The sequence below is a fragment of the Harpia harpyja genome, chromosome 10, assembly GCF_026419915.1.
Source record: "Harpia harpyja isolate bHarHar1 chromosome 10, bHarHar1 primary haplotype, whole genome shotgun sequence".
Taxonomy (NCBI): domain Eukaryota; kingdom Metazoa; phylum Chordata; class Aves; order Accipitriformes; family Accipitridae; genus Harpia; species Harpia harpyja.
In genome coordinates, this window is record NC_068949.1 from 27,522,177 (window position 1) to 27,543,062 (window position 20,886).

At 37.7% G+C, this 20,886-nt stretch overlaps 1 protein-coding gene across 5 annotated transcripts in view; it reads left to right on the forward strand.

The window, feature by feature from the left end:
- PCGF5 (polycomb group ring finger 5) overlaps nt 1–14,015 on the forward strand; it is a 76,633-nt gene extending 62,618 nt beyond the window's left edge. For 4 of the 5 annotated variants that reach the window (XM_052798418.1, XM_052798417.1, XM_052798419.1 and 1 more), the window contains 2 exons: nt 1,277–1,336; nt 3,651–14,015. In XM_052798418.1, coding sequence (XP_052654378.1) covers nt 1,277–1,336; nt 3,651–3,698 — 108 coding nt within the window. In that variant the 3' untranslated portion in view covers nt 3,699–14,015. The remainder of the gene's footprint in view (nt 1–1,276; nt 1,337–3,650) is intronic. The other variant, XM_052798420.1, reaches the window with a different exon arrangement.
- Nucleotides 14,016–20,886: the final 6,871 nt, after the last annotated feature.

A 20,886-nucleotide genomic window follows, 5' to 3' on the forward strand; every position in this document is an offset into this window, starting at 1 on the left:
TTTCTTCTCTTTATTTTGTACATTCGTTTGTGTGTAGCTGTTGATTGTCCTTCACTCTCTATTGCTTTGTAGTATGTGCAGAATTGTTGTCTATCACTGCCAGCGGAGGCTATATTGGAGTGCAGCTAAGGTTAAGCACTTAATATATGTTAATGTACTGATTCGTAGAAAATTCCAAACTTTCCGTACTCTTTTTTTTTTTTTTTTAAGCTTCCTAGTACTCAGAATAAAAAGCACTGGGGCACAGAGAAGACAGAGAATTAAGCACACTGTGGAGTTAACAATTCACAAGTCTCTTAAAGTTTTACCTTAATCTGAACGGGAAGGGGGAAGGATAGATTTTGATAGGAATTAGGGGGGTTAATGTATATAGGCAAGTATTCATTAAATTTGAAAGTAATACTGCACTGAAATTTGGTGATTGCTGAAACCCCAATATTGCACCAATAAGGGAGCTTTAAGTAGTATTTTTTCCAATACTGCCTTGAAAGCGGTGGGTGTTTGTTTTGCTTGCCGTCTTATATTTTTGTTAGCATTGGTTGTAGTATTAGGAAGTGTTGAGGTAACAACTTTAGTGATAATGGAATTCTTTCATGAGATTTAATCCTGCAGCCCCTGCCCACAAATGGACTCTTGGCACTTGCATTGGTTTGGAAACAACAGTAACTATCATCTTGACAAAAAAGACATTATTTGTACTTGTTAAAATTTTTCCAAAATCTCAGAACCATAGGTTTTAACATTAAGTGAATATAGGAGCTGACAACTCTTGATTAAATTTGTAAGTTGTGTTTACATACACATAATATAGTCAGGTATGTGTTCAACTTTTCCTTTGTGTAGTTTTAAATCACTCCCCTGAAGTCAGAGATGGCAAATTAAAACCTGTAAGAATTACATTCTGTTGATAATAAATCCAGTAACATCTGGGCTTCTATGATTTTGTTTTCCTAACTGTGTTGGGTCTTGTTATAAGTTGTGATGGTAATTAATTAACAACCTCTTCTTTTGGATGAAGATCAAGTAAATGTATTACCTCCATCTTTGGTACTATTCACCATGAGCTTTTACTGGCACACCTGTGGACCTTACAAGAGGTAGAGTAGTAAAGGGAAAATATCCATTTATTCGTTGGAGAAGTCTTTCCTGTTCTAAATAAGTAAATTCATTTTAAGCTTTACATTTGAAAATTAAAAAAAAAAAAACATTAAATGGTAAATGTATATGTCCAGCTGTGGATGCCTCTTATCTGATCAGAAAATCATCTCCTTCGCAGTTTCGGTGTCAGAACTGCTCATCTTCGCAAGTCTGCTCACAGGATGGCACTTTTTATCAGGTAAGAGGCACTCACAACTGTACATATGACAGTCATTAAGGTCCTGTCAGCACTTCAACTGTAATCCAAGTTGTGGAGTTTTTATAATTCCTCACTACAAAGTGCTAAAACTCTATGAGCAAGGCCTGAGCATTTTCATTCCTTCAGAGAAAGCTTTATTGAATGAATAAATAGAATCCATTCAAAAGGTTTAGGGGTTTCTTTTACTTTACATTAGGCCATTTATCTTTTTGTTAGAGAGATACCATTCTGCAGGCTGATAGCCGCATCAGTCTGGAAGGATTATGTACCTCTTCCTATCTCATCCTTCTAATTAGTAGCATTGGGCAGTCACTAACAAGGGATCAAAACTGAAGAGTGTGAATCAAGAGAGACCACGTTGGTTTCAATTCCTTATAGCAATTCATGTGTTCTTTTCAATGGAGTAAAGAAATGTTAGGTTTTTCTAATACTGTATTCCTTTCATATCTTTTAAAATTAGAAATGGAGCAACGCCCTATCTCTAGAATAGAACAAATCAAAACCTCCAGAATCTGCAAAATGAATTTGATTTCTAAATTTCATCAGTCAATCTGGTTCATACCTATATGAAACAATATTTCAGTTTCCTCATTGAGAATTTTCATTTGAACTAAGATCTAAAAGTTACTTTGGAAGTTTGAAATAATATTTTTGCTTGAGCAAAAAATTAACGTTAATGATAGAGGGTGGGGAGGGTCACTCCCCACTATGGATGGGAGTGACCTACTGCAGTCATGCCTACTTCAATAATTAGAATTGTTCCAGCATAATGCGTTTTATTTGTACAGTTGCTCTGTAATTTTGTTTGCAAAAACACTGAGCCTCACTGGTTTACATGGCAATTTCAGTAAGGTGACTGCTCTGTCTGCCTGCGTGCACTTCCGATTAGACTTGAGTACCTTTAGAGACAATTTATATAATCAAAGTGAAAAACATGTGAAATAGCATTTAATTAATATGGTAGTCATATCCTATGCAAAAAAATCAGAGACCAAGTAATTTATGATACTACAAATATATGTTTGTTAATTGCACATGCAGACTACACATGGTGCTCCCTGTCTTCTCTCCTAAATGCTCCTGCTACTGTGGAATACCTCTGGGTTTATGTTGTGATTTCTCTGCACTCCAGTTTGTAAATCCCCAGCAAGTATGACCACATTTAGTTCTGGTGATCATTTTATTAACCTGTATAGGTCTCTGCAGTGATATGTTTCTTTTTTTGTCACTGAAGTTCATCTGTATTGCATTTGAAGGATGCAGTAAAATATTTCTGGTTTTAATTATAGCTTATGTAATAATTCTTTTTATTTCCAAATTTGCAATAAAAAAACTTAAATTAGCTATGTTCCTCTGCCCTGCGGCAGAGAGGTAGTTAAGCCCATACAGCTGCTGAGACAATCAGATTTTCCTGGGTTTTATGCTATAGAAAATGTCCAGTATCCTAATGAAGTTAAGAGGAAAACATCAGGCTTAAGTGAAATGCTGACAGACTGAAAAAATAAGACATTTAGTAAAACAGCACTTCCAGCAATGAACATCCAGGTATTCCATGGCACTTTCTGGAAACCCACCCAGTCTTGCTTCCCATTCTACAACACTTTTGTCCAATTCAGGGATCCAAGCAGTTGAATTGCCAAATAAACAAATAAGAAACTAATAAAAATGTATCACTAGATCTGAAGTTGAGGCGTTTGGATTTGGGGGAGAAGTTAGCCCTCATCTCTCAGAAAATCAGCTGACAGCAATTTGATGTGATTTTTTTTTTTTTAATTATTTTTTATTTTTAATACCAGAGTAGCCTGGCTCCCATTAACTAGTGCTGACTACTAGTATAGCTATGGAACCTCTGTGTATATAAAAACCAAAGTACATCAACTGTAAATAGACTTTGGTTTAGAAACTATAAAATTTCAAGATTGCTTTTTCTAAAACACAGCAACAGAGAAATAAGAGGAATTGTTTGAGCACTCCAAGTATCTATGTTGTAAAACATAAATCATGAAATATATAAAAGCAGATACAGGAATTTTATATTAGTGACAAATAACTACAACTAACTGACTTAAAGATTAAATATAGATTTGAAGTACAGGTATGGGTTTAACTGTTGAAATGTATAAAGTTATTTCACATAAATAAAACTGATTGTCATATACATGTGTCTTAGGGATAAGTTCTGGCTATTCTTAAGGCAATCTGTAATTGCATTTTCTTTGTATTTTTTATGAATTATGTCTTCATGTTTTCTTGTCTGTTTTTGTTGTTGTTTTTCTCTTGCTTTTGTTTTTAGTCTTACCCTATGGTACTTCAGTATCGACCTAGAATTGACTTCGGTTAGACCAAAGGGCCAGATCCCACTGAGATGAATCCTGCACTATTTGTTTACCCATCGACAGATTGCACAATGAATGGATGTGCCTGGATTAGGGGGACACAACCAGATTTTCAGCATGCAAATAAGGACATTGTCTTTCTTAAAATTGTCAGTTGCATCTCTGTTGTTTTGATTAGAGCAAGCCAAGTGCCATTCTGCTACTGAAATGTGCATAAGATATTCGTGTATCTTACGAGTGTGCTGCAAATCATAGCCAAAATCATGAAGTGTACAGTCAAGATTCAAAAACTATGGGATAATTTTGTTTGCGTGTTAGAAAATTTTTCTGGTCCCAATATTGATTACACTAGCAAAATGGCAGAGTGCTCATTCCATGTGGTGTTGCAGTTTCACACACTTACTATTTTACTGAATATTGTTGTTTAAATCATAGAGTACTGTACAAATCACTAAGGATTATACCTTGAAAATATTTTGTATAGAAAATATATTTAGAAAAGTGGTGATAGGGCCACTACCTTTTTCTTGATAAGCTTCTCATGGGTCCAGGTATAGCTCACTCATGAGTGTGCAACAGTCCTTTTGCAGTGAATGAAGATTAATTACCCTTAACAAGAGATGTAGAACATGGTAATTCAAAACAGTAATTTTAAATCTTCTAAATAGATTCTGCTAATGTTGCTTAAAAGCATCGCAGCCTTTGTGATTGCACTTTTCTATGGTTTCCCTGAAGATTGGAATTTGGGATACTAGCTATTTTTGGAAAACGGCTTCTGGTCAGATTACATTTCTTCTAATAAAGCTTCCATAAAAATGAAGTTAAAAATAATGTAAATGTCTATGGACAAATAAATTTCGCTATAAGATTACAACCAAGGCAAAATTCTACATAATTACTGCCTTTCATAGTAAGCATTTCCTTTTAAGATTGGTTGGAGGTATATAATATGCTAAGAAAAAAGTAATATGTAGCTTTAATTACATTATATATCTCTTGTGACTATCTGGAGTTTAGAATTCATTACAGAAATTTTCATTAGTTAAAGTCACATCATAAAACTATTTCCATAAAATTAGAGGTAATGCAATACTGAAGATAAGCAGTCTGACCAAAATAATTGTTCGGGTCTTTTTTTTTTTTTTTTCCTAAGACCTGGTAGTGCTGGATAAAAAGTGATTGTTGCCTTAGGTATTGCAAGCGTAATGGTTCTAGTGTAGAATGTTTATTAGGGTTTCTGGTAATGTTGCAGGGAGCATAGTAATGCATATGTTTTCTGTAGTCTTCCGTTGTCTTTGTTCTGCTTAAAAGTCAGTTGAGTTTTTCACTTCAAATTCTGTAGAGATACTTACAGTTCAGTACCTTTATGTAATTTCTACTTAATACATGCCTGCTAGTATTGTAGATAACTTTACTTTCTTATGCTTTTTGCATACAGCAAAAAGGAACCAAATCAATTCTTCAGAAGCTACTATAGAGTGAACTAATCATTCTTAGATAAGACAAAGTGAAAATTCTATCTTGGGATCAAGTATAAAAGATAGATGCAAGGCTGTAACTCCTTTGTAAATTTATGTTCATGTACATTAGTGTGTTTCTGTAGGAGAAATAAGCATGTTGTGGATTAAATCTGGCCCCTTTAATGTTAGTAGGAGTTCTAACAGTGATGACTTGAGGAATCCATATATAGTTGGGTTGAATTCTACCATTGCACTCCAAAGCCCATATGACATGCAGAAATAAAGATGCTGTCAGTAGCAGTCTGTTTAGGAAACCTGCCATTGCAGGTCCAGGTTGCACATATTGTGCAGATGCCAGTGAACCTGGGGAAGAAAAACGTTTAGGAAGCTGCTGCTCCTGTCTGCAGGCATAGTGTGCTGACTGCTCTAGGCGCTGGTTTGCCCACACTGTAGATGGGAAGGGGTGCACATGCTGGCTGCAGGAAGCGGTCGTCTTTTTGCCCACCCAGTCTATGATGTGCTACTTGACAGAAACAAGAAGATACTCCGTGTAGGGAGGGCCCTTCTCCTCTGCAGAGTCTCTAGGGAAAGATAGATTCTTTGTGTATATAGAGGTCCTCCTCATGGAGCAGCTTGAAAGAGCACAGCATGCATTCTAATTGCAAATCATTCTTCTCTTTAGTATATACAGTCATTTTGTACAGTAGGAATAGGGTATTATTTGTAAATATTTACATGCACATACAGATGACACCTTACAGTTTTTATATATTTCACGTGGTTTTATACCAGAATTTTCACGGTAGATTAACTTGACATAAAACACCTGTTTCAGTTTATCACAAAACTAATGGTAGTACACTTAAGCATAATTTCTGCTTGGTTCAGGGGACAATTTTTTTCTCAACAATTGTGCTTGCTGTTTTGACAAATTTGAACAGATTTGTTTTAAAAGGAAAAGAGCACATTATTTTAAATCCATTTAAAGTTATCTTACACAGAAGTTTGCATCCACGTAACAGGAACGCTGAAACAGGACTACTTTGTATTGGCTTCTGAATGGCAACTAATAGAAGATTTGACTGTTTGTTGTGGTTTAACCCCAGCTGGCAGCTCAGCCCCACACAGCTGCTTGCTCACTCCCCCCTAGTGGGATGGGGGAGAGAATCAGAAGGGTAAAAGTGAGAAAACTTGCGGGTTGAGGTAAAGACAGTTTAGTAAGTAAAGCAAAAGCCGCGCACACAAGCAAAGCAAAACAAGGAACTCATTCACTATTTCCCATGGGCAGGCAGGTGTTCAGCCATCTCCAGGAAAGCAGGGCTCCACCATGCGTAACAGTTGCTTGGGAAGACAAATGCTGTCACTCCCAACATCCCCCATTCCTTCTTCCCCCAGCTTTATATGCTGAGCATGATGTCATGTGGTCTGGGATATCCCTCTGGTCAGTTGGGGTCAGCTGTCCCAGCTGTGTCCCCTCCCAACTTCTTGTGCCCCCCCCAGCCTCCTCGCTGGTGGGGTGGGGTGAGAAGCAGAAAAGGGCTGGACTCTGTGTAAGCACTGCTCAGCAGTAACAAAAACATCCCTGAATTTCCAACACTGTTGTCAGCACAAATCCAAGACATAGCCCTGTGCTAGCTACTATGAAGAAAATTAACTCTACCCCAGCCAAACCCAGCACACTGTTTAATGACTTTCTGCATTCACACTTCAGAGAACCATGAATCCTCTTGTTCAGAATTGGACATTGGTTTAATTCATGGTATTTTCTTGATGCAACTTAAAGCTAGATTACAGAAGGCAAATCTTCATTTTAAGCATGGAAAATACTGACACATATGATTTAATGTTCCCAGCTGAGAATCATGGCATTAAATGCATATGATCTACCTACTCTTTATGCATTTCTGATTCAACGGCATGGTGCCCGAGTGCTGTTGTAGTTTAATAGTTTTTGTAGCAGCGAAGTGCCAGTGAAGTACATATCTTAACTGGGCAGCTTGTATAACACAGGCATTGCCTTCTTTACAGGAAATACCTCTCCTGTATAGTACGTATGTGCCATGTGTCTACAGATATGCATATTTAATTCATTTGTGCCAATTAAGAATATCTGAACAGCATAAGAATATGAGAATGCGTGTACGGATTCCTGTGTGCCAAAGATAGGGTAAAGTGAAATGAGTACTTAAGCATTCCATTAAAACTGCACCATATGCCATCCTAGAGCAGATGACTCTATACAGTCACACTTTCTGAGCATTTCCATGACAAAGTGTCACCACTGCATGTTTGTAAAGAAAAGGAATATAAAATGAGTGTTGCTGCCACTGTGTTTCTATGGCTTTCCTGTATCAGCAGCACCTAGCTGTGCAGGAACAAGACCTAAAAAATTCCATACTACTACCTAACCTTCCTGTCTCTTATTTAGCACGTTTGGTGGGGGCTTTTTTTCCCCTAAAAGTGAAAAACTTCTGTCTGCTTTTAACTCTGGGGTAACTCATTAATGAGAGTCACAAGCAACTTTTTGCTGAGCATAGCTGTATGCTGCATCCCTCTAGTAACAAACTGTATAGCTGGAATTTACAACCAAGATCCTATAATATCTTGAACAATATGGAATTGGATGATTAATGAAGAAATGTATCTTCCATTATGCATTACTACACTGCTCACAGCTAAGGGCCTAGTCCTATAAACGTATTTTTATTGGGGTGAAATACCAAATAAGATTGCTACAGTAATTAAGTGACTCATCACTATAGTAGGTACTGTTCACATGAAAGCTTCTGGGATTTGGGTCCTAGGAGTATGCAATGCTCTAAGTATATTGTGCATACTCAGCTAGCTTACAGTTGTTATGCAAAACAAATTTATAAAAAGTATTATTTTGACTGAAAATGTTACATAAAGCAAAGTGCCTGATTATTAATACAGAATACCTTTTAAGCCCATTATTTGCATTTGGCAGGGTAGTATTTGCTTCTGTATTTTATCTATGGTCTTAATATTTTCAGCAAGAATATTTCATAAACATGCTGTATTGAGAAAATTTCTTTCATGGGAAGCAAGCAGAAAAAGAAATGTGTTCTGTTAGATAATTTAAAAGTGAAGAAAACTATCTCAGAAACTATATGAAAAGAATTGCTTTTATATTGAAATTATTTCATTTTCTGCATGAGGAACCCTTGAATTCTGGATCTTGGTCTTTTTTTCTCCGTAGGTTCCAGCAATTTGACTTGACTTTTCTCTTCTGCAGTTATCAAAAACAGTTCCAGTATATCTACAGGAGAAAAGAGATTGATCACATTCCCCTTAGATATAAGCTGGGCTCTTGTTCTCTGCTGCAGACGAAGTAATGGTCCAGAGTTTCATCTCATCTCTCCCATATGTAATTGTTACACATGACTTTGTGAGAGAAGTAAACAATTTTTCCTTCTCTGCTGTTTTCTAAAATAACACAATAGGCCAGGGTTTAGTCCTTTAATTGAACCAATCACTGAGTTGTATTGTTCCATTTGTGGTTTTTTTAAATTCTCATATCACTGAAGACACCAAGAGGCATTCACTCCCCAGGAAAAATATTCTTGGGAGGACTTGCGACGAAAGGAATAACATCCAGCTCAGCCAGATACTATGTCTGGTAGAAATACTAGAGAACAGACAGTTGCTCAAAGCCAGTCTTAAGTCTCAAAATAAACAGATTGAGCCCTGTTTATAGAGGGGCTACATAAAATACTGGTCAATTACATGGACTGATCAAACTCATTTTTATCCTGGAAAAGACCAAAGGCAGTTAAGACTTATATGCCTATCCACAGCAAATATGTCAACAGAGACGCTTTAATCAAGGGCTTGGTCCATTTTTTTCACTTAACCTAGACAGGTTGAAGGCATCTGTTTGCTTCCATCAAAAATGCATATAGCATGCAGGATATTTCTGTCTCATTTTACTTCATGCTATGTTATTTTATTATTTATGTCAGTTAAAATGTCTATTCAGGCACCCTCTGTCCTGTAATTAATTCTAGGTTCTTACACATCTTTTGCCCATTCCCATACCCCACCCCATTTCGTGCCCAACAAGTAGAAACATTGAGGAGTTATGGCACATGAGGAATCGGCTCATAGGTTTCATTCATCAGGCAGCTTTCATGGATTTCAGCAAAATTTTCACAGTTCTGAATTTTGAATCCTTTATAGTCCGTTTGAACAAGGTAGTGCTTCCACAAGGTGTTCAGCTAAAGACACTTGTTTGAGGAAGGATTGCAGTCTACTGGAGTGTGTTCCAGGATGAATTCTGAGACACAAGGGGGTTGATTCACCCTAAATGAAATGTGAAAAGCTTCCAACTGCTCATTTACCACTAGTTTTATCACATGTGGGTGGTCTGGCCTTCAGACCTCAGCTGAAACATCCTTCTGTAGGAATGTCCTCCAAAAGGTGATCTTATAATGGTAATTATTTTTCTTCACAAGCAGATCTACCTGTTGAATTTTTTTTTAAACTACTATCTACACTGTCTGTAGATCAGATTAAAACATCAGATTCCAGAACAGGAGATTGATTAATTAATGAATTCCTGACAGATTCTTCCATCCAAGGTGTGTGCCATAATTCTTCTTCTGAATTCAGGCAGCTTGCTACTACAGTTGAGTAAGGACGTTGTTTCATTCTCTAGTAAGCAATTTAGATCCATACAGTTCTGGAGTGAGGCCCCGAGACAGAGGAGCTCTACAGACAAGTGGAAATGTCCAGGCTGCCTTTTGTACTTGCAGAAAGAGACCCAGTTCTGTAGGCTTGGGATGGAGGAGACATTCTGGAATGAAAGGTGTCTACAAGTGGAAGTTTTTGTCCTTAAATTAATTTTAACCAAAGAGAGGCATTAGTTTGACTTTGCATGTTTATCTGAACCATTAGGCGCACTTTTCTTTGAAGTAACTTTTATGTGTATTTTTAGCAAATGCTTCTGACAAGGTTAATAATGTGACAGTTGGCAGGATGAGGTGAACAGAAGTAGTTACTGTGCGTTTTCCTTTTTCCTTATGGTAGTGAGTGGAAAGCAAAGTATGAGTTGAGAGTAGGTTGCTATACAATATACAAAATTGCTGCAACAGTAAAACGTTTGTGCTGCTAGTTGACATACTGAGGTTTGTATTACAAATGAAGTTGTAATAAAGATGTTTATTATCAAGGTGCAAGGCATATATTTTATGATGCTATTCTACTCCTAAAATTCTGTTTTGTATTATATTGAGTAAGTAGACATTGTTGCTGTTTTCTCATGAATTTTGATGCGGTAAAATGAAAGATACTCCCTTTTTACTGAAAAATACCATATACTAATTGATTTAAAATTACTCTTTGTTGTCAGATATTTAGTTTGTTCATAAAAAAAGTTTTTTAAAATAAACTATTTTTATGGATCCGATTGCCTAATAGTTTCAAGGGACCTATTTAATACCAAAGGTAAAGCCACCCAGAAACTGCCTTGGAATAAGGCATTGACACTTTTCTGGAGTGCAGTGGTGGAGAGTTACACCTGGAATCAGTCAAGCAGAACTTAACTGGTGGTAGCTGTCTGTGTCACCAAGCTAAAGGGTTAGGCACACCCAGCAGTTTCCAAAACAAAATAGAAAAGCAAAAGAACAACAGGAGTAGCATAAAGCTTGAGTTAACAGACCTAGAGTAGCTCTTTGAGTCATAGCTCATGTTCCCAATGAAAAGCACAAAGGCTTGCATTACTGATGTGTCTGCTATACCTGGCCTGTGAACTAATAAAAAACTTCAGCGTGCTGTCAATCCTGTAAACCTTCCAAAGCACAAAATATTCACCAAGCTACTTTGGGGTTTTCTAGTTGTAGTTCAGTGATATTTTGGAGGGTGGAAAGGACAGACTTGGAGGATAATGAGAAGATATTAGGTATGTTTTACAGATTTTTATAGATATTTTTTTAGCAAAAGGCAGTGCTATCCTTGACATGAGACCATTGATTAGCAAGAAGTCGATTATTTTACTTGTGCAGTATAAAACAGAAAGAACAAAGAAATCCAAATATCTTGATTTCCTTTTCCAGGATAGTGATTAACTAAACTGGAAAGTACTAAGACAATTTAATTATTTAGCTGACTGAAATATTTCATTCTAAAAACTTACTGATCCTATTTTTTTTTCTTAAATACAAGCTTCTTAGAATATACATGAAGCAATGCATCATTTTTTCCCTTATTGCAGACTTAACTATCGAAAAGAAAATATTTTGCGTTTTTTAAAATTAATGCAAAGCCTGAATTGTCGGATGTTCCAGGCTACCGAATAGATGATATAGAGTTACTCTCAATGGATTTTTTTTGGGATGGGGGCCTAAGTGTCCTTATATAAGCTGTGATCCAAGTTATGATAAGAAAGGAGCCTATGGTGAGCAGTAATAATGTTCTAATGCTTCCTTGCATTTGATCCGTAGTTACCAGTTTTTAATATAACAGCCCTCACAGTACTTAGGAGCTCATAGAACATATTGTGACATTACGTTGCTAATTTGTTTTAAAATATAAAATGTTTTAAGCTTTTTGTCAAAAGTGATAACATCATATTACAAATAAACCTTTTTGTGGTTGTAAAATTTAGCTTATAAATCATTCAAATTGAAGTGAAAAAAACACAGGTCATTGTTAATGACAGTCTATCCTACTATTAAGAATATATGTATTTTTGTAAAGGAAAAGCACTTGTAGATATTTAATCAGTCCAATATCTATCTATGTTAATGTTTTGGAAAAAAAAGAAAACAAAATGCTGCTTAGAGGATCACTTACATATTTTTATTCTTTTTGCTCAAATGCATTTTCTGTTGATTTATGGAATGTTTATTCTGTGTGAAGCTGTATAGTTAGTACAGCTGGGCTAAATGCATTTCTTACCTTAATCAATTGTATCTGACTATGATAATACATTTTCTGTCTGATCAGAAATCTGATTGCAAAACATAGACTTGTGGTGCTGTTTTTCATCTTTGATATTAGCTTCATCCTGCCTTATAACATTTCTACTTCATAATAATTCCAAAAAGTACTAATAATTTTTTGTGATGTTTGTGTTTTAATGGATGTTTAACGGATGTTTTACGTATGTTTAGTTATTCAGTTGTATCTTATACCTATTGTTTATACCTATAAACATTTATATGTTTATAAGTGTTTATACCTATAAATGTTTATACCTATAAACATTTTTACAAAATGGTGACAAAGGTTTACGTGCAGTATTTAAAAAACATTTTCGCAGATGTAAAAGTCAAGTTTAATACTTACTTTCCTCCAAAGGAAAGTACTGCTGGGTACATGCATAGAACATGATTATATCACTAAAGTTTCTGAGCATTTGTACAAGTAGTATTTTTTAAATTCAGAATAACTCATTTCTTGTAATATTTTGTGGCTATTTGAAACCTCAGTCTTAACTGTATTTTGATTCAACATAGTGGATTAACACAGTTTCAGGAAAAAAGACAAACAGTAAAGCAAAGAATTTTATTGAAGTACAACAAAGAGTGGCAACCACATTTATTTGTAAAATCTATTTACTTATTTCAGTGGGATTCTACAGGGGTATACTCTGTGGGCCTGATGCTGAGTTAAGCTCTTCAGCTTGACCTCAGTGGAGCTACTTTCTTTAATTATCCTTGTAGCTACAACTTGAAATGACCCAGAGTTCCCACTTCCTCACTGAATTTCCTTTCATGGGTGGCTACTACTGTTTAAATTTAATCTTATTGTATTAACCTTCCCATAAGTAAGTAAGTTTTGCAACACAGAGTGTGTACGCTAGCAGTAGAGTTCAGTGATATAAACTCAGCTGAGTAAACACTTGCATAATTGTCAAATTGGGGGAAAATTTCACTCAGACTATGAACACTTGTAATGGCACTGTCTCGTTAACACGCATGCTTCACAAAGATCTGCAAGTGATTGGGTTTTGATGTGGTTTATTATTTGAATATTGTTTGTTTTAATTTTTGTTAAGAACTAATTTCAGTATGAATTAATTGGGGGTTAACATCTCAGGGTCCACAAAGTAGCTTTTCAAAAGCTTAAATCCATTTGAGCTATGAGTGCAATACCAGTATTGCAGTCTTGTAGCTTTTGAAGAACCAAATATGTTGTGTTGCGAAGTATTTAAAAAGCACTGTAAATTTCACCCAGTTCTACCAAAGGAATGGGTTTTTTTAATCTGTGCTAAAATCCTTAGAAGCTGAGTGTGGCCCTGGAAGAAAATGAGACACCTCTAACTGAGTTAGCACTAGTGAGTAATTAGGTAAGGGAAGTGTTGGTACTAGAGGGGAGTTGGCAAAACCCCATGGTCCTGCCTCTTGGTGTGCAGAGTGAAGCGTGCGCGTTCAAAGCTGCATCTACATATGTAAGCAAGATTTATTTTAGAACAACAGCTCATGCAAACCCTGTAAATGGACCTTTTAGAATCTTGCGTATAAATATATCTGATATGTAATGATATTTCTAATTATGTAACTACCTGTATGGCTCAGTACTGGTGATGTTAAATAGAGTGCTTCATGCTAATGTCAACAATGTTCACAGCACCTTTATAACGGCTGATAACAAATGACAATTTGGTCTGACCTGTATGCTGCAAGATGCCTCTAGCCCAGTTGGATTAATTTTATGAAAAATCTAGATGAGCAAGAAGTATAACTAATCTGCTTACTAGCACTGAATTGCTCCTTTCTCAAAGCAATAAATATATTCATGTTGTAACATCTGTTGTGCAGCCTACAATACGAGTTGTTTTGTTGCATTGTTTCTATATAATTTATTTTGTGCAATAAAAAAATCTCTGGTTTTATCTGACTTCTCTCTAGTTTGTAATAATATTTGAATTAAAACATTTACTAGCTCTATATCTTAATCATGCAAGCGTGCTATCAACCCACAGAAATGCAGAGTAGAAAATGGAATGCAGTAATATTTTGCCTTACAGAAAAATTGGAAGCTATTTATGTGGCCTAATTCTGTTCTCATTAATGTCACAGAGAGTGCTACCATTAATTTTATGGGTGCACAGCCTGCCTAACACTAAAGTTGACTGGATTTGGCACCCCATTTGTAAAATACAACCAGGTGGGTTACACAGTGTGACGGTGTGTCTGAGGCTTCTTTTAAAAAGTACATTTCTCTGCTTAACAGTCCCATAGAGCTTCTGCCACAGGTTTTTTTAAACCTAGTTTCATTGCTTTTTATCATATCAGATTTAATTTTTCCTTTTTGTTCTCTCCCTTTTTTATGTTTTCCTGAGTAAATATGGTTTCAGTAGTATTTATTTCTCTGTGCACTTACCTTCTAATTACCCTTTATTATGTTGTTAGGGTTTTTTAACTCTAAGGTAACATAAAATAAACATGCATGCAAATTGGAAGCTAGAGGATATCCTTATAAATGAGCCCTTGGTGTGAACTAACAGTCTTCATACTATATACTGAGTTACTGCAAAGAAAAACAATGAAGGGAGAGCTGTTACTCAAGAAAACTCCCACCTTTTATCTGAGATGCTACTGTGAAACCTGCAATACCACCACATGAGATCTGAGATGTGGTTTGGATTTGGAAATGATAGAAAGGATTGCTGATTAAACTAAAATGATGTGAGACAAATAGCTTTTTGCATCCTTTTGTAAAATCCTTCTAGATGTTAGCAGAAGAAGATAATAATTGCTTGTGAACACAAAAAGTGAAGGTATATATAGCATATTGCCATACATACACATGATTAAATGAAACACATTTTCCATGGGATTTGTTAGTAACGTTGCAGTTTGCTGACACACAGGCAAAGAGCAGTTGTGGCACCGTTGGTTGCTGTGTAACCTGTGCAGCAGAAGCAGTGCAGCCTCACTGGCTTTCTTTGAACCTTTTTCATGTTGAATATTTGACCTCCAGATTTGTCAAAGGTCATAGACTAACACTTTCCCTTCTTCTAAAAGTGTTCTTGAGACTTAGGGTCACTCAGTGGAAAAAAAACCCCAAACTTTACATAATGCTTCTACACGATGCTACTACATTCTTTATGAAGCAGAAATTGAATCGTATTTAATTGCAAAATTCTGCTCGTAAGTAGGGAGCAGTGTTTCCTCAAGGAAGATTGCCATTAAAAATATTGGTGATTAAAATAATTTAAAGAATTACTTTGTTTCAGGTAGCTAAAAAGAGAATCATTGTGTAGAAAAACCACGCATAGGACTAGTAATAAATGCCTGATCAGTCATAAACCCGGATTATGTTTTATTGAAGGAGGAAGGTAGGTGGTATACAAACAGCTATTTACATCAGGGGCACAGCATACAAATTTCCCTTTTAGAACTGTGAATCAAATTGCTTTCTATCCTGATTATTTTTTTCTCTTTTATTCTAGAGGAGAATATGCTATGCAACATCATTATAGGCAAGAGAAATGTTTTTCAAAAGAAAAGTGATTTAGTAATCTAGTTTTCATTAAAGAAACAGAAGTTTGCTGGCAGTATGTAATATGAGCACCTCGTTCCAGTGGCAGACTTCCAACATCTTCATTTGGAAAGAAGACTGCTGCATTCATAATTCATAAAAGCATTGGCATCTATCCCATTAAACTAACACAGGAAGAGAAAACATTCTTATATTCAGAAACACTCTGTCCATCTTTTCTAAACTATTTATAGGTGAAGTTCTGTCCTTTCCTGCAGTACACAAATAACTACAGTAAGTGCATTTACAGATATGGAAAATAATTACAATAATGAACCTATTCTTATGAAAAGCTGTGCTTAATACCGGTTTTGGAGGCACTTTAAATTCTTTGGATTTAATGTCTTCCTTTGGTGATTGCAGATGCACAACATGTATGTGTCAGTGCCCCTGCAGACTTCCAGTCCTGCTGCCAGTAGCCTCTACAGATTTTAATGTCCTAGTACATCTGTGGAACTGGCAGAGCTTGTTACTAGCCAGTATTCTTCCTGCAATTTTCCTGTCCATGTCTTTCTCAAAGCAGTATGATTTTGTCTTGGCTACTTTCTAAAAGGTGTTTTATTCCCCTGCTCCTCCCTATAAACTACTAAAAGTGATGCAGACGTAAAGAGACTACTCTCTACGCTCATCTTGTCCTTGGGCTGCACCCGACATCAAGATTTCTGAAGACCTTAAAAAGTGGGCTCAGGAAGTTCGCTGCTGCTCCTGTGCTTTGCTGGTTTATGATGTTGAATTTGTAAACCACCTTATTACTCATTAAGAACTCCCAGCAGAAAAATGGCTTTGAACAGCAGAGCTAATGGTCTCTTCTGAGACAGATAATGCATGACTCATGTTAAGAAATAAATTATTTACTTGTGATATAAAGGGGCTACTTGCCTAATTCCACAGGAGTCACAAAATGCATCACAGTAACTTGAATCCGGTTCGTGTGAACAATTTGACCGTCATGAGCCTTGACGTAAAAGAATTTTACCATTGCAAAAAATGGCACTTGTTCTAGTGTACATCTAAGAAGTGCTAGTGCAGCTGAAAATAATGGATTTCATACTATTTATCATAAACCTACTATATAGCACTGTGTATAGACTACATCTTAGATTTTATACTGCATATATTAAATAGTTCCATAGATTTTCTATGGTACGGCATCCAGAATTGGCTATCTGGACAGCATTCATTTTTTCATTTTCTCTAAGTTCTGGAATGCATTTGAATCCATTAAAAAGGAAAGGGAAAGGGTTGTACTCCCAATGGGTACCCCTTGGAAGCAAACAGCATCCAGAATAGCACCTGCACTTCTAGATGTATTCTTTCTTCATCTCCAGTGTTGATTGCATTATAATGTTAAACAGCAATTTCACGGACTTCTTCTAGACCCTTTCTCTTTCTGCAAATGTTTAGCTAGATTGTTGTTCTCTGGTAACGAAAATCCCTGGAACAAGAGGGGAAAAAAAGGCATGGATCTGTACTGGTAAATAGTTCTGTAACTTGCAGCAGTCAACCTACCCCTCTTTTCATGTTCTGCTGATTGCCAGAATCTTTCTTCTTAGAGTGAAAAGGTGCTTGCAGAGTACCTTATAAATAAATGAAAGAACATTGCTAATCTGCTTGAGGTAAGCAATATGTAAATTGTTTTTCAATTTTTGAATAATTGCTATTTTGAAGAGCTCTCTGGCTACTACTTTGAGAGGATGAATGTGCGTGTTCAGAGCATTACCCATCTAATTTGACTTTTTTTTATTTATTCACAGACATATAAAATCAAAAATGTTTGGTCATTGTGACAGGCTAGTGGAAATTTGTGTTAATACAAGAATAAATAAATAAATAATGCTATAGCTCGCTTAGACAAGTTATACTGTGAAGGATAAATTCTGCACTGTTCTTGTTTTCAACCAAAGGCTGCTATAATTTAATTTTCTATACTTGCTATGAAAACCACAAGGAATTATGCTGCAGCATGATAACAGCATGAAACCAAAGACATGTTGTGTAGATGCTTGATCCTATAAAAAGGCGTGTGCTTAAAGAGTACTCATGTGTGTAACTTGCAACATGTGTACATAGGCTTTTAGGGATGCTGTTGTGGAAATATGAATTGGCCTACTGGTAGCATGTTCTCCATTTGTTTTACTGATTTTATCTAAAACAAGAAAATCACCTGGAAAATAGATGCCTACCATGTCAAAGGAATCCCAAGTGCTTTGTAGGTTATGTATTTAAAACATACACATGCAGGAGTGACTTTGCCATGGCAACGTGGCCATAGGTGAAAGTAGAATAGAGCAACATAGCACAAGAAAGTAATTCAGCTGCAACTGCAAGATAAATTTTCAACGTAACAGTAATGTGAAATCAGAATTCACACCTAAATCTATTCAGGTCTGTCCCCTGACTTTGGAGAAAACTGCCCAGAAAAACCCTTTCAGTGACTGCACGTGGTGAGCTGCTTACTATCTGCATTCAGCCTCGAAACACTCTTTTTTCTGCCTGCAGCTCCTGGCCAACACCTATTCTATGGCAAGCAAATTCTCAGGAGCAAAAAAAATTCTTTCATCAGGAAACACGGAGTAAAATGCTTTATGACTATGAGCCTTAATATAGGCTCATTTCCCAACATGGGGAAACTACAATAACCACTGCTTAAAGAAGCTGAAGAGAAGCTAAATTTTTCTAAGTTCCTCTGTATTGGGTTTGTGTGGCAAGGTTTTGGTAGTGGGGGGGTTACGGGTGTGGCTTCTGTGAGAAGCTGCTGGAAGCTTCCCCTGTGTCCAACAGAGCCAATGCCAGCCGGCTCTAAGATGGACCTGCCGCTGGCCAAGGCCGAGCCCATCAGCGATAGTGGTAGCACCTCTGGGATAACATATTTAAGAAGGAAAAAAAGTTGCTGGGACAGACAGAAACAGTAGCCAGAGAGAGGAGTGAGAACATGTAAGAGAAACAACCCTGCAGACCCCCAGGTCAGTGAAGAAGGAGGGGGAGGAGGTGCTCCAGGCACCGGAGCAGAGATTCCCCTGCAGCCCGTGGGGAAGACCATGGTGAGGCAGGCTGTCCCCCTGCAGCCCAGGGAGGTCCACGGTGGAGCAGATATCCACCTGCAGCTCGTGGAGGACCCCACGCCAGAGCAGGTGGGTGCCCGAAGGAGGCTGTGACCCCGTGGGAAGCCCACACTGGAGCAGGCTCCTGGCAGGACCTGCGGATCTGTGGAGAGAGGATCCCATGTTGGAGCAGGTTTTCTGGCAGGACTTGTGACCCTGTGGGGGACCCACGCTGGAGCAGCGTGCTCCTGAAGGACTGCACCCTGTGGAAGGGACCCATGCTGGAGCAGTTTGTGAAGAACTGCAGCCCGTGGGAAGGACCCATGTTGGAGAAGTTCGTGGAGGACTATCTCCCATGGGAGGGACCCCACGCTGGAGCAGGGGAAGAGTGTGAGGAGTCCTGCCCCTGAGAATGGTGAGGCAGCAGAAATAACGTGTGACGAACTGACCGTAAACCCCATTCCCCATCCCCCTGCGCCACTGGGGGGGTTGGTAGAGAATGCGGGAGTGAAGTTGTGCCTGGGAAGAAGGGAGGGGTGGAGGGAAGGGGTTCTGACATTTGGTTTTATTCTCATTACCCTACTCTCGTTTATTGGTAATAAATTGAGTTAATTTTCCCCAAGTTGAGTCTGTTTTGCCCGTGACAGTAATTGGTGAGTGATCTCTCCCTGTTCTTATCTCGACCCACGAGCCCTTTGTTATATTTTCTCTTCCCTGTCCAGCTGAGGAGGGGGAAGCGATAGAACGGCTTTGGTGGGCACCTGGCATTCAGCCAGGGTCAACCCACCACATCCTCATAATATCTGCTCAATTTTGAGAAGGGGATGGATGTGGTAGGAGAGACTACTTGTCTTTCCAAGGAAGAGGGCTGTGTACTGATTTTCTTCATTCTGGTGTCATTTACTGCTAGTCACAGGAGGAGACTGCCTAAAACCAAAATTGAATAGCCTGTAAGAAATTCAGTCTTCAGCTTTCGTAGTTCTCAGCTCTCTCAATTGCACAACAGCAGGTGCGGCCAAGAATTTCCAAAGATGTAGCATCACAGATAGCACCATGTGGAGGAAATTGCTCAGCATGCCAACAGAAGGGAACACCAGGCAGCCACCCTACAGAGCAGCAATGAGGCAACCAGTTGAGTACAAGTACCGTAGCTGCATTGGTGCAGCTCTGTTCAAGCTATTAGCAGCTCTGCACAATGAGTGTGGAATCTGGCACAGATAGGCAGTAGCTGTGAGTTTTGAGCCCAGGTACAAGCTCAGTTCATTGCTAGCCAGGCTACCTTTACACCATGCTTCATTGTATACAAGATGTTTGCCCATGGGGTATATATAAAAAACTGTATTTCAAAGTGTATTACCTTTCACCAATAAACACATTTTTAATATCACTTATCTTCCTAACTGCTGCCAAGCCATGCCTCAAGTTAAAAGAGGTGACCAGCAGGTATGACTGTGTTTCCTAAAGGTCCTCACATTTTACTACTAGGAAGCTCAGACTTAGTTCCAGCTACAGTTTGCAGTCCAACATTAAGAGTGACTAAAGAACTTGGAAAACAGTAGAAGGGCATCCTACAGCCTTACCATAGAATTACAGGCAGAAAAAAAGTGTCCCAGCTATGGCAGAAGATAGGAGGCTTCTTGGTGTGGCCATCAGCCTGAGACTGAGGCTGTGAAACCCAGTGCAAGACTCAGTCTGTGGATTCACAGGTTTCTGGTTGCTAAATACTTTGGGAGCACAGGTCATGGGAAAGGAAAGCCACCTGTTGTGAAGCTATATAGCTATATTGTCTGGTCTGCTTTTGTTTGCCCACAAGCAACCACTGGAATAAGAATATTTATTTAGGAGTGGTAGTGGTGGAAAATAATGTGGTAACAAACGCACGGTTGTGAATATAAATAAAACATTTCTGTGAGAAAGTAAGCACTAGATAGTGCTTCATACTATCAATAGCTTCTAAGAAAAGATACCATGTCCCAAGAGCGAAAGCATAGTGGGTTGTAGCCTGCTGCTAAGAGAACTTATCTAAATGTAGTCCACAGAGAGGCTGACCATTGTTTCCATTTACTGTGAGTCAAATGTGTTTTCCTCCACCTCAGTACAGGATCAATTATACACATCTCTAAAAGCCTACAGGTGCAAGCACCTCTAATGCAACAGACCACAAGGCACATAAGCATTTCTAA